The 15216-nt window shown below is 30.6% G+C and overlaps 1 protein-coding gene across 1 annotated transcript; it reads right to left on the bottom strand.

Moving 5' to 3' along the window:
• Positions 1-1430: 1430 nt before the first annotated feature.
• LOC140442326 (uncharacterized) lies at positions 1431-13091 on the bottom strand. Its single transcript, XM_072533401.1, has 2 exons — positions 11858-13091; positions 1431-1558 (listed from the first exon to the last, which is right to left on the bottom strand). Exons 1-2 carry the CDS (start codon positions 13089-13091, stop codon positions 1431-1433), a joined length of 1362 nt encoding a protein of 453 aa, XP_072389502.1.
• Between the last annotated feature and the right edge of the window lie 2125 nt (positions 13092-15216).

Here is a 15216-nt window from a genome sequence, read left to right as displayed (position 1 = left end):
AGGAGAGGACCTTATTCTCAGAAACTCGGTTTTCTGAGGTGAGAAAGAGGTTTAAACTCCTGGCAGTGCTAGCCGGCAAAATGGGCAAGACGTCATCTAAAATATTATTGCACACCTATAAAACCTTTTTTAGACCGATTATAGAATACAAGGTATGCATCCCTTAACACCTACCAAATTAACGCCATCATGGCTACCGAAAGAAAAATCCTGAGGCGGTGCAGTCACTATCCATTAGCACACATATACATATTAGCTAATATTACACATATTAAGGACATAATCCTATCCCTCAGCAGGAGGTATGTCCTTCGAACCACCACAGGCTCGAACAATCGAGCAAAACAAATATTAAAGACGCCTTGCAATCGCCGAGAGCAAATACTCACCAGGTTTCCTCAAAGAAAAGTTCCGTTCCCTCCAGCTAAGCCTCTACACAACACTGAACACGAACTTCCTGATTGGTATTTTGATATTCTAGAAACATTCCCCATTAAATATCGCAGCTAACAACTTCAGGCCAAAAATGCTGATTAAGAGCCGTTCCCCTCACCAATAATTCCTCTTGTATGCTTCATATAACATATCGTCCACACATATACGCCACCTTCTGAACCCCAGTTTCTTAGTAGTCCCCTATTTCTCCACAAACCAACATGAATCATCACGTTTTGTCACGCCCCCATCACTCCGCAAAAAAAAGGAGTACCCATTCCTTGAAGAGGCGACAGCCTAAACAGTGTTAAAACTCTGGTTCCATACATAAATCCATTATATTAGTTAACTACACCCGATATTCGAAGTCACTATATTGCCAAAGGTAAAACAAATAAAGACCACAGGGAAAGATCTTGATCCAATTTTTGACTTTGTAGCTTTAATTACTTGGTTTCTAAGAGTAACACAATACGGGGTAATAACTTAATAAGTCAAAAGATTTATTTGTTGAAAAGAACTGTGTACGGAGAAAGAACTTAACATGTCCATTCCAAACAGGGGAAAACGTTGATAAATCCAGTTAATCCTAGTAGTTAGCAACAATGGGATGCGACATGGAAAACTGAAATTATGTTGTAAAATATTTTTTAAGACAATGTTTCATTTGATATTCTTTGCACTAAAAATATATTTTCTCTATTTCTGTTTTACGTTTTACAAAAAATAGATTAGATTTAGAAATACAATGTATTTTAACATAATCACAGAGTTTTAAACTTTAAAAATGTTTTCCTGAACAAAACCAAAATTGTGACTTATCAAGTTATTTTAATATAGTCTTCAACTTAATATTAATCATGCTACTAATAAGTTTTTATTTCACAATTTTTCCCAATTATCATCCGTTACAATAATTTCGTAATTAGAGTAAAATTACTTCCTTTCGCTATGTACGAATAACCTTCCATCGTAAAACTTCGGGCAATTAAAATTTACAACTGATAAAGTGGGCATGTGTAAACAAGCGTAAGCGTAGGTATCTCATTAGAAACAGACACGAGACCGGATATTAATCCGTGTACATCTGCAATGAAGTGAGGGTTTTGAAGAGGTTTCACTCCTAAATAAAAAAAATTGTGTAGTTAATACCTTAGCATAATACATTTATGTAAAAATACGCTATTTTTGTTAAAAAATTTAATTAAATTTTTTCTAGAAATATTTTTTGTTTTTTATTTGATACGGTGTTAACAATATTATTAAGTTAGAGATTTTATTGTCGTAAGGTTTAAAAGTCTGAAGTTTTGAGCTGTCCTTGAACCCGAGCGTCAGCGGATAGGCAGGCGAATCCCTTAGAAATTTGTTATAAATAAATTATAAACTTTAAATAGTTGTTAAAAGAATAAACAAGTGGACCAACAAGATAATAAAACAAGAAGTGAATATAACAGATGTAGGAAAAAATAGAAGAGACAAGACCAGTGATTAATGAGGGCTATATGCCTTATTATCATTAACTAAGAGGCGTCCGAATGACCCCTAATGGACTGTATTAATTTCACCAACGCTTGATTTTAATCACACCCCGTCCCGGGATGGTAAGTTTGTCTAATCCTTTTTTAATATAAATTAGAATAAAAAGTTGAGTATAGTAAATACAGATTTTATTTCTGAATAAACGCTAATACTAAAAGCATGGACCTTATATAAATATTAATTTAGCACAATTTTGTACCGAAATATGAAGTCAGTAAACACTATATACCATAACGAAATAGTTCAGAATTCACATAAAATATCAAAATGTTTTTATATCTACCAAGTCCTGTCCTGAGCAGGGTTAAAACTGGAATCCTGGCTGTCCTTACAGGTCCTTCTTGTTGTTGAACCTTAATGTGGTTATAGCACTTATAAACACTTGGATTTATTCTTGCATGAATACGGCACTCTTAGCTAATTTTTACACTATTACAAATACTTCAAATTATAATGTATGGTATTGATACGAGTTACCATAGATGAACTATTACTATTCTCCACGCTACGTGCGAATACTTTCCAACTACTTGCGAACATATTTCATCGATAAAAACCATGATTCTCATTTCGAGATAACTAGCAACATTAGTATAACCCCCAACGGTAAAAAGAACTTCTCGACTCTCAATCTCCGAATATTAGCGGAAGCGACAACGTCTGTACGCCCCAAAAGTGGATTGGTACTGATTGTTTAAAATTGATTCGACCTTCTTCCGATGCATAATTCCCGTGATCTGTGACGTAGTTTGTTTACGTTTAATTTCTAAGAACATGGCTTTCGAAAAATAGCCTCTGTTTATTTAGGCAGATTCTCGGAACATTCTCCCCCAAAAAATCCATATATTAAACTCCCCAGCAACTGTTAGCTACAGCTGGAGTCGGGTCCTTCTAAACCCAATTCCTAATCTAATTTAAGCTTGCAAACTATTCTATACTTAACGCAATAGACAATACGAATTTCAATGCGAATGATACCTTACACGTAAAACTAAACTATAAACGATAAATATATATATATATATATATATATATATATATATATATATATATATATATATATATATATATATATATATATATTGTTATGATGTGTTTTTTGTTTGAATGATGAGCAATGAGTATTTTTAATAATATAGGGTTTTTATCGCGGTTCTCAAAGAATTAGCTTGTAAGTACTTTTTTAAATTATCTTTATTGTAACTATTATGAAACACACATATATATATATATATATATATATATATATATATATATATATATATATATATATCTAACCTAGCCAATGTAAATTTAAAATAAACTATCTTTAAATTGATATTCTTACAAAACTAATTAAATTCTATAGACAATCTAAAATTTAAACAAACTATCTTCAAAATTGAAATTGTTATGACACTAACTAAATTATATTAACAAAATTTTGTACCTTTCTTTCACTGAATGCCTAAATGAACTGTTTTCCACTATATAGATTCTAATCACCACTGAATGTCTTCGTACTTCATTTATCCTTGTTTTTGTGAAATTTCTTTTTCTAATTATCAGCTTCTACCAATTTAAGATATATTTTTCTTCACCAGCATTTATACACCACCAACCAAACCAGCAAACACCATTTATATTTATTCTTCTTTTCAATATACCAATATCCAATTATTATAAGTTGATTTATACTAATCTCCAACCATAACATAATTTAATTTCTTCCAATATACCTTTTTTAATTATATTAAACAATTGGACTATTTGTACTTGATTCACTGACTCCAACTAACTTTCATATTTCTTACTAAACTTTTCTGACTGACTTCTTGAAAATTCTGAACAATTTACTACACTAACTAAATGTGTCTACTAACTTTCATAATGAACTGGCCTGACTTCTGACTAAAAAACTGCCATGACTAAAAACTGCCATCTTGAATCCAAATCACGGGTATTTATATCCTTTTTGATATTCCAGAACCATCTGGTAAGAGATCATGTTCCATTCGTTCTATTAACTTCTATATAGATGTTCTCGAAAAAAATATCTGTTCGATCCACCGCCATAATCATTATTCCAGAATGTTCCAACATAAACACAGGTCAAATTCTGCACTCTGGAGAATTCGTTAATGTTCCATTGATAATTTTGTTGACATTTAGGCTTTTCAGATCAGAATAAACATTCAAATTAGTAACTAACACTCTAATTTAATAAAATACACAATTCAAACAATATTTTATTATAACCCCACTTTATATTCCCAATTATGATTAATTTCTATCTGTCAATCACTCCGAGAGTATTTTTGGTTGCCTATGCACATGGCTCACTTAAATCTATTAAAATACAACTTTTTACAATTATTATATGCTAATTTCTTAAAATGCCCTCACATAAATATATTTTTATAAAATTCTCTAGTATATAACTTATTTAAAATAATCAAATACTTTTTTATATCTAATATTATGTAGTATATAACTTATAAATTATTTTCTATAAACCCTAATTGTCACAATACCCCAAAATAATATTTAAAATAAATAATTTACTTATTATTTTTTTAAATATTAATTTTCTTAGCCACATACCTTAGTAATTATAATAAATGAAATAATTTAATTTCCTATTTTAATTGTTCTATCAAATACATCCCTGTTCGCTGTCTATGTCAAAACAGAGAACAACGTAGCACAGTTCGGCTATTCTATGGTCAAGCTGTCATGTCAAATGGGGCAATGGATGCGATATCAGAGAATAAAATATAACCTTAATTAAAAATATAATCGATATGGTGTTCTGTTTGTTTATAGACAAAATCTAGGAATTATTTCCATTCAAAATAACTTTCATCAATATAAATTGGTAAGTTTTTTTTTTCACTTTATTATATTAGAAAGACATTTTTATAGCAATTATAGTATCAATTTTGTGTCTAACCCCAAATTATGATTTTTAGGGTACAAATTAATTTCCATATATACAAAATTCAACAAGTATGATGTCAAATTGATTCAAAATAATGAAATCTACCATCTACCATTTAACAAATCAAGTCTATTGAATAAAATGGATATATCAGTAAGTTATTAGTGTTATTATATTTGTGTTAAAGGTATAGAAATCATTATTCAATCTCTTCATGATATTGAAAAATGTCGTTGATATGAAACATGCCTCTTAGTCTGTTCTCTGCATCTATTAACACATAACTATTTAGTCCATTCTGATTTTCAATTATGTATGGACCTTCAAACATTGGTTGTAATTTTTTACAACGATTTTCTTTAACATTACTTTTTCTAAGTGAACGAATTAACACTAGGTCTCCTTTTTGAAATGTGATTGGTTTTTTTATATTTCGATTTTGTCTTCTGATATATTTTTCAACTTTCCTCCTAATTCGGTTATTCACTTTCTGCATTACTTGTTCTAACATATCCTGATTATATTCACTAATCCACTTTCTGTTTCCTATATGGCCAAACATTAAATATTCTGGTACTTCCTCTGTATTCAAATTATGTGTATTATTCAAAAAATATTCTACTTGTGGTATATGTTGCTGCCAAGTTTCATGTTGGTTTTGGCACAGTATCCTTAAATATTTTATAACTTCTTTAATATATCTTTCTGCAGGATTTGCCTGAGGATGTCTGATACTTGTAAAATGAATGTTGATTCCCTTTTTCTCACAAAATGTCCGAAATTTTTGGTTGTTAAAATATGTAGCATTATCTATTATGCAATTTCTAAATGGTCCTATTTCTTCGAAAAATTGATTAATATATAATTTTAATATTTTAACATTTGTTCTGGAGCAGGGATATAGTTTAATAAATTTTGTATATAAATCAACTATCACTAGTATATGCTTTTTTCCTGTTGGAATGAGAACTAAATTTGAAATAAAATCCATGGAAACTGTATTTAGTTTTTCATATACAACATTAGATTTATATGTGTTCTGGTTTTTGAAATTCTTTTCTTTTAATAATATCCTATCAACTCTTATTCCTTCTTCCACCTCATCTTTCTGCATAAATTTAATTATTTGCCCTTCCAAAGTTACCATTTTTTCTTCAAAATCTATCTTTACTTTCTTCTTTTCCAATTCATCATTTCCCATTAATATATCAACACATAAATCCTTGACAATAAATCCTTGCATATTAATTTCTTTATTAAGAATATTAATTTTAAAATTGGCTAGTTTATCAATTTCACCCAACTTCTTATTATTTGCACCAATAATTTTAATTTTTGGAATCTTTATTATATCTGATAGTTTTAATGTATTAAAAATAAAATTCTCCGAGACTAAAGTACTTTCTGAACCAGTATCTATCATAATCTTAATCATTTTATTTTTGGCCAAAGCATTTATATAAATTAAATTAATAGATTCAATAATTTTCTCTTCATCTAAAGAAATAAATTCAGAAGGTTTTTCATAATAGCAATGGCCTAACTTGTAATTCAGAAAGTTTACTGCACAAAATTTTGATTATTAGAATTGTCAGATTGTATCTGACCACTTGGATCTGATGTCCTATGTCTTTCCCTACTATGACTTCTACTCACATTTTCCTGCCTTGTACTACTTCGTTCCCTGTCTTCGCAGCTTCTATTCCTTCGAACACAATTTACCTGTCTGTTATAGTTAGGTCGCTCTGTATTTCTTCTATTGTTAAAATCTTGTCTATTATTATTAGTACTGTTATTAAAATGTTGTCTATTATAACTAGTATTGTTATTACAATTTTGTCTAATTTGGTTACTGTTATTATTATTAAAATTTTGTAAATTATTACCATACCTAGTATTATTGTTATATGATTGTCTATATTGTTGATTATCATTTTTATTATATTGAAAGTTATTATTGTTTTTTCTGTTGTTATTATTACTTGTCATATTGCCTCTTTGTATTCTTTGAATAAAATTAATAAAACTATCTATTGTTTGAATATTTTGTACAGTTACGGTTTGCACAACATCAGCATCAAAATGTCTAGATACATTTAAGACTGTTTCATCCTCTCTAAGTGGTGGTTCTAAATATTTTGCAACTGTTATCAATTTCAATGCATAATCTACCATATTTGATTTTAAATTTTGATTATACTTTCCAAAATATAGAATTTCTCTAAACTTGGCTTGCTCTAATTCACCCCAATAATAATTTAAAAATTTATTTTTAAATGTTTGAAAATTATCTAAATCATTCTCAATACTAGCAAACCAAGTTGCTGCATTGTCATTTAATGTCATTCTAATATAATCTTTAATATCATTAATATTATTCACCAATCTTAATTTATGTTTTAAACTATTTATGTATACTCTAGGATGCAAATTTTTTATATTACCAGAGAATTTAATCCCAGTCTCATTTGTTAAATTTAAGTAAGGTCTCCCTATGTCTCTCATTTGTGAAATATCATCTATTCTCTGTTCCACATTTCTTATTTGATTACAATTTATTTGGATATTTTGTTGTATATCGTCTAATTTTTCTTCTGTGTTTCTCCTGTCTTCGTTAATTTTTACTTCTAAGTTACATTTCTGTAACTCTATTTTCTGTTCTATATCTATCTTATTATCTTGAATAATCCTCTTTACATCTGTCCTCTCATTGTCTATCCTTTTCTTGTAGTCATTCCGTATACTTTTTATTTCATTTGCTACTTTTTTCTCTGCAGCTTCAAGTTTTTTATCCATTTGTTTTACAATTTTATTATTATTATCTTCTATTTTCTTTTCTAATTTTCTATAATTCTCTTCCAATTTCTGTTCCATTTTTTTCATGTCGTCTTTGACTTCTTTTGAATTCTCTTCCAATTTTTTTATGTCTTCTTTGATTTCTTTTGAATTCTCTTCCATTTTCTGTTCCATTTTTTTCATGTCTTCTTTGACTTCTTTTGAATTCTCTTCCAATTTTTTTATGTCTTCTTTGATTTCTTTTGAATTCTCTTCCATTTTCTGTTCCATTTTTTTCACGTCTTCTTTGATTTCTTTTGAATTCTCTTCCATCGTCTTGTTCATCTGCATCATTAATGACATCAAAGCTGCCATATTGACATTTTCCTCTCTTTCTGGATTCATTTCTGCAGTATCTTGTGGAACTTGAACTAAACTCTCCTCTTGTATAGGTTGTGTTTCTACTTCCACATCTTCTTCATTCTTTTTGCTTCTTGTACCTTTCTTTCCTTGAGACATTTTGAGACTTTACTTGTTCAAATATAATTAAAAATAAAATCTATAATTTTTTCTTTCTACTGATAATTAATTTAATTATATGAGAGCACTTATCTTCCCAAACTAATTCTTTTCAATAGAGAGCCACCGCGTTGGGTGCCAAATTGTTATGATGTGTTTTTTGTTTGAATGATGAGCAATGAGTATTTTTAATAATATAGGGTTTTTATCGCGGTTCTCAAAGAATTAGCTTGTAAGTACTTTTTTAAATTATCTTTATTGTAACTATTATGAAACACACATATATATATCTAACCTAGCCAATGTAAATTTAAAATAAACTATCTTTAAATTGATATTCTTACAAAACTAATTAAATTCTATAGACAATCTAAAATTTAAACAAACTATCTTCAAAATTGAAATTGTTATGACACTAACTAAATTATATTAACAAAATTTTGTACCTTTCTTTCACTGAATGCCTAAATGAACTGTTTTCCACTATATAGATTCTAATCACCACTGAATGTCTTCGTACTTCATTTATCCTTGTTTTTGTGAAATTTCTTTTTCTAATTATCAGCTTCTACCAATTTAAGATATATTTTTCTTCACCAGCATTTATACACCACCAACCAAACCAGCAAACACCATTTATATTTATTCTTCTTTTCAATATACCAATATCCAATTATTATAAGTTGATTTATACTAATCTCCAACCATAACATAATTTAATTTCTTCCAATATACCTTTTTTAATTATATTAAACAATTGGACTATTTGTACTTGATTCACTGACTCCAACTAACTTTCATATTTCTTACTAAACTTTTCTGACTGACTTCTTGAAAATTCTGAACAATTTACTACACTAACTAAATGTGTCTACTAACTTTCATAATGAACTGGCCTGACTTCTGACTAAAAAACTGCCATGACTAAAAACTGCCATCTTGAATCCAAATCACGGGTATTTATATCCTTTTTGATATTCCAGAACCATCTGGTAAGAGATCATGTTCCATTCGTTCTATTAACTTCTATATAGATGTTCTCGAAAAAAATATCTGTTCGATCCACCGCCATAATCATTATTCCAGAATGTTCCAACATAAACACAGGTCAAATTCTGCACTCTGGAGAATTCGTTAATGTTCCATTGATAATTTTGTTGACATTTAGGCTTTTCAGATCAGAATAAACATTCAAATTAGTAACTAACACTCTAATTTAATAAAATACACAATTCAAACAATATTTTATTATAACCCCACTTTATATTCCCAATTATGATTAATTTCTATCTGTCAATCACTCCGAGAGTATTTTTGGTTGCCTATGCACATGGCTCACTTAAATCTATTAAAATACAACTTTTTACAATTATTATATGCTAATTTCTTAAAATGCCCTCACATAAATATATTTTTATAAAATTCTCTAGTATATAACTTATTTAAAATAATCAAATACTTTTTTATATCTAATATTATGTAGTATATAACTTATAAATTATTTTCTATAAACCCTAATTGTCACAATATATATATATATATATATATATATATATATATATATATATATATATATATAATATATATATATAATACAATGTTTAATCCAATCCTATAGGACTACAATTCTGAAGATGGTAATCGACAGATATTGGTGATTGGTCTCACATATTCTCCGACCTGAGTTTTTACTTTAACGGACCTAACTTTGTTATCCCGTCCCATGTAAGTCTCTATAATTCGTCCCAGAGGCCAAAGCAAAGGAGGATTGTCTTCATTTTTAACAAGTACTAACTCATTGAGCTCAATATTTTTGGTAGGTATCCTCCACTTTAGTCTATGCTGTAATTGATTTAAGTAATCCTTAACCCATATTTGCCAAAATAATTGCTGTGTTTGTGCAATCTTCTTGTAAAGATTTAACCTATTTTCCTTCACCGAAGTAACGTCCAATTCTGGATACGCTGTCAAATTGGTGCCAATCAAAAAATGTCCTGGGGTAAGACATGTAAAATCATTTGGGTCATTAGATAATTGGGTAAGGGGTCGTGAGTTCAATATAGCTTCAATCTGTACAACTACTGTATAAAATACTTCAAAAGTGACAACATTTTTCCAATTAAACGATAAATGTGGAACTTTGCACTTTTAATCCTACTCTCATGTAAACCTCCCCAGTGTGGAGCCTTTGGTGGTAAAAATTTAAATTCTATTAAATTTTCTAAACAATAATTTTTTATATGAATGTTTTGTTCCTTATTTATTAAAAACTCATGAAGTTCTTTAAGCTGATTCCGAGCTCCAAAGAAATTGGTTGCATTATCACTATAGATAACGGTAGGATTTCCTCTACGAGCAGTAAAGCGTTTCAACGCTAAAAGAAAATCTTCGGTAGTCAAACTTGAAACTACTTCCAAGTGGATAGCATGAGTAACCAAGCAAACGAAAATAGCTATATAAGATTTTGTAATTGGCGCTTTTCTAAGCTTAGAGCTTTTTGTTAAAAAATATCCACCGTAGTCAATGCTTACCTTTTTAAAGGGCCTAGAGACAGTGACCCTATCCTTGGGCAAGTCTGCCATGATTTGTGTCATTGGTTGACATTTAAAACGAAAACAAATCATACAGCGATGTATCACTGTCTTCGCCTCTCTTAAACCGTTGAGAGGCCAAAATTTTAACCGAAAATTTGACAGAGTGGTTTGCGCGCCTGCATGTCCTAATTTTATATGCATATCCCTTATCATAAGTGAAACAATTCGGTTGTGAGCCGGTAATAAAATAGGATGCTTTTGATCATAAGGAACCTCAGCATTCTCCAATCGCCCACCCATACGTAAAAATCCATCTTCTAAATTGTACATAGGTGTCAACGCCGCTAAGTTTTTATTTGAACAAATTTTATTTGCTTTTAAATCAGAAATTTCTTTACTAAAATATTTTTGTTGAAGCTCCCGTACTATAAGATCTGTTGCGTTATTTATTTCCCTAGGAGTTAAATTCTCGGTAAGTTTATCTAAACCCGTTTTCGAAAGCCTACAATTTTTTATAAATCTTAAAACATATGCGAAAATGCGTTGAGTTTTTTTATACGAGGAATATCGATCAGAAGCCAATAACCAAATGCTATCATCTACTTGAATAGATGACCATACGACGTTTTTCGCTTCGGGAATGTTTTGCAACTTAAAGTTTATTCTAAACTGTTCGTAGTTTATATTTACTAATGACAAAAAGGGTGGGCCATGCCACCACATGTGCGAAGCACCCAACAGCTCTTTCACTGCCACACCTCTACTAGGTAAGTCTGCTGGATTCCAATTAGATCGCACATGGTGCCAAAGAAAATTCTTACCTATTGACTGTATAGCCGCTACCCGATTCCCAACGTAAACATTCCATCTCGACGAACTGGAATTAACCCAATATAAAGCTATCTTCAAATCCGACCAGATATATGGCTTTCTTTGATCAAAACACGATTTTTAAAAATATCTAGAAGAGAACTAACCAATTGGGTATCTAAACTAATTGCACATAATTCTAGCCTGGGAATCGTCGTTTTCGATAAAGGTGCCACTCGCGATTTTGACGTAATCAATACCGACGAAACTGTTTCATTACTATAAATCGTTCTCATATATACTACTGCCGCATATGCGGTCTCACTTGCGTCACAAAATGCGTGCAATTCTATTTGACTAATATTTTTATCTACAAAAACTAAGCGAGGAATACTTATTTTTTTCAATTCACTAAAATCAGAGCAAAACTCCTTCCAAATCTTTAATAAATGCGGTTCGGTAATTTCTGAATCCCAATCTAACTTTAACAACCAAAGCTTTTGTATCAAAATCTTTCCTCTAACGATAAATGGTGTCAATAATCCCATTGGATCAAAACATTGAGCAACCAACGATAGAACTTTTCTTTCCGTGATTGGCCCGGTTTTGTTAATTACCGGTAAGACAAAGCTTAAGGAATCACTAACGGAATTCCATCTTAAACCAAGAACTTTATTGGAGTGTTCTTTTGATAAATCTACATCTTGTAATTCCGAATTTTTTGCACGATTGTGATAATTTTTGGATATTTCGGTTGAATTTGAAACAACCTTTTGTAACGTAAATCCAGATTTGTTGAGCACTGTGTTCAAGTCAATATTTAGTTTATTTAATTCCCCTATGGTATCACATCCAGCTATGATGTCATCCATATACGTTTGTTGTGTTAACATAAGCGACACTATTGGATAATTATCTTTATTTTTATCTGCGATATCTTTCAATACTCTCGTAGCCAAGAAGGGAGCACAGTTCGTGCCAAAAGTTAATCTTTGCATCTCTATACATGACAGCTGCTCTCCCACATTATTTCTCCACAATATATTTAACAAAAATCTGTGATTTGGATTTATTTGTATCTGCCTAAACATTTTTTCAACGTCCCCTACTAAGACAAATTTGAAGGTTCGAAATCTCAATAAGATATCGTACAAATTAGGTTGCACCTGATATCCTTTTAGCATGGTATCATTAAGTGACAGACCGGTAGTTTTTTTCCCACTTACATCGAAAACAATCCTAACTTTAGTCGAAAGACTCTCTTCTCGAATCACTGCGAAATGAGGTAAAAAGTATTTATTCAAATTATTATTAAATCTTTCCAGTGGAATTACTTTGGCGTGATTTAGTTGTAAATATTCTTCTATAACCGATTTATATTCGGCAAAGTGAACTTTATTTTTACCCAGTTTCTTCTCGAGATTGAAGAAACGGTTCCTAGCCATAGCTAGCGAATCTCCTAACTGTTCAAAATAGTTATTAGTCCGAAACGGCATATCTACTTGATATCTTTCGTCCGGAAGTATAACCGTGCTATCTACAAAAATTTGCTCGGCCATTAACTCATCTGAGTTTAAACTTTGCTATCCTTTCGGTATGTCCTCTGAGTACCAGAACTTTTCTATAACGTCTTCTAGAGCTTGCAAATTTCCCGAAGAGATACACAGCGAAACACACGGCGCTGTATCTTCGCTTGTGTGATGAGATTCTTGTGAGCTTGATTCAAAACACGCGTGAATTGAATGTTTTTCCTTTTGTAATGTAAAGGACTTTTTACGAACGAATTTGGTATTGTACTGGCTACTATCCACCCCATTCGAGAGTCTTGAAGCGTAGGCATATTTTTACCTAAATGATGCATACCCTCAAGTAATAATTTGTAACAATAGTCTGCTCCAATTAACAACTCTATATCTGACTTTACATAATAGCGACGATCTGCTAAAACAAATTCCGATGGAATGCTAAATTTTTCTACGTCGATGTCAAACTGAGGTAATTGACAAGTTATTTGATCCAAAATACCACAAGACATTTTCAATTTTTCCGAATTATTCAATGAGTTTAGTACAATATTAATTATTCTGTGAGACCTCGCTACGCTAATCCCGATTCCGGTAATAAAGGAATTACTTTCTTTTGTAGGGTATTGTAATATTTTTGCTAGACCTGCCGTAATAAATGATAGCTGACTTCCAGGATCAATTAGCGCTTTTACGATTATCTTACGACCATATTTGGAATACAAACAAACACTGAGAGTTCCAAGTAATACTTTATTGTCAATAGAAGTCGATGAAAGAGCTGTCGGCATAGAAGCGCCTTCTTGGAACCTGGCGGACAAAGTATTTGGCGAATCAGAGTTATTTATGGTCGGTTCACCCACTGGTGACGAAAAATGTAAAAGTGTATTATGATTTTGTTTGCAAACGAAACATGAATGTTTATTCTTACAGGAAGCTACAAAATGACTTCCAAAGCAATTTACACACAGATTTTTTGTTTTAATGAAATTAAATCTTTCTGATACAGATAAATTCTTAAATTTTTTACATTGAAATAACAAATGATTTTGTAACTAACAGAAATTACAGAATATTTTGGCATCTGTGCCAGTTGCAACAACTTTATAATTTGTCTTGTTTTGCGAAAAAGAACTAGAAGATTTATTTTTTCCCGAGGATATAACGACTGGATTTCTAATTGGAGCTAAATTCTCCAGATGTGTTGATCTTTGTTGAATTTGACATAAAAAACTTTCCACTGTGATTTCTACATTCCGATCATCACGTAAAAACTCTAATGCCCTTAACGTAGCCGAATCAAGTTTCTGTTCTATCAAGGATATAAGTATCCAGTCTAACTTATTCCTATCTGTTAGCCCTAAATTATCTAGAGCTTTTAGTTTATTTGATACATGTGCATACAATTCTCTGAGCTGCATATGGTTTGCATTGTGAGGTAATGTTTTAACATCGAGAAGTTCTAAAAATATTATTTTTGTTAAGATATGTTTGTTTCCATACCTCTGTATTAAAATATCCAAAGCCAATTGCAAATTTTCAGCTATAACCGGAAAATTCGAAATTAATTTAGCCGGTTCACCACGAACATACGATTTCAAATACATGAGTTTCTGAATATCCGACAAAGAATCGTTTTGTAAAATGGTTACCTCAAAAATTTGAAAAAACGAATCCCATTCTGTTATTTTACCCGAAAATGGTTGTATTAAAAATTCCGGAAGTCTAACCGCTACCGGCGAGATATTTTTTGCTATATTTGGGATTACTGCTTCTAAATTTGAACTAGATTTTCCCAACAGCTCTATTTTTGTACTTAAGATATCGAAACACTCCATATACACAGTGTCCGTATCTTCCCGCATTTCTAACAAATTTTCATCTATCAAATTAGCTTCTAAGTATTTGTAAGCTTCGTTAAAATCTCGATATGCTTCTTTAAGCATATCTAATTTGACAGTTATCGCGAATTTAGTATTAACTTAATCTAAGTGATCCCTAATCCAAGTTTGTACACGGGTAATGTTTGCTTTACCAATTTTTTTATTGGAGCGAGCTGTTAGTTCATCCATGTTACCCACAAATATTTCCAAACAAATATAAATCGAAAATTGATATAAAACCTGTATTTACCTCAAACTCTTATATTTTTTTTTATATC

This window comes from Diabrotica undecimpunctata, chromosome 5 (assembly GCF_040954645.1).
Source record: "Diabrotica undecimpunctata isolate CICGRU chromosome 5, icDiaUnde3, whole genome shotgun sequence".
Lineage (NCBI taxonomy): Eukaryota > Metazoa > Arthropoda > Insecta > Coleoptera > Chrysomelidae > Diabrotica > Diabrotica undecimpunctata.
Note: the sequence above shows the minus strand (reverse complement) of the source record. Positions and strands in the feature narration are given on the sequence as shown.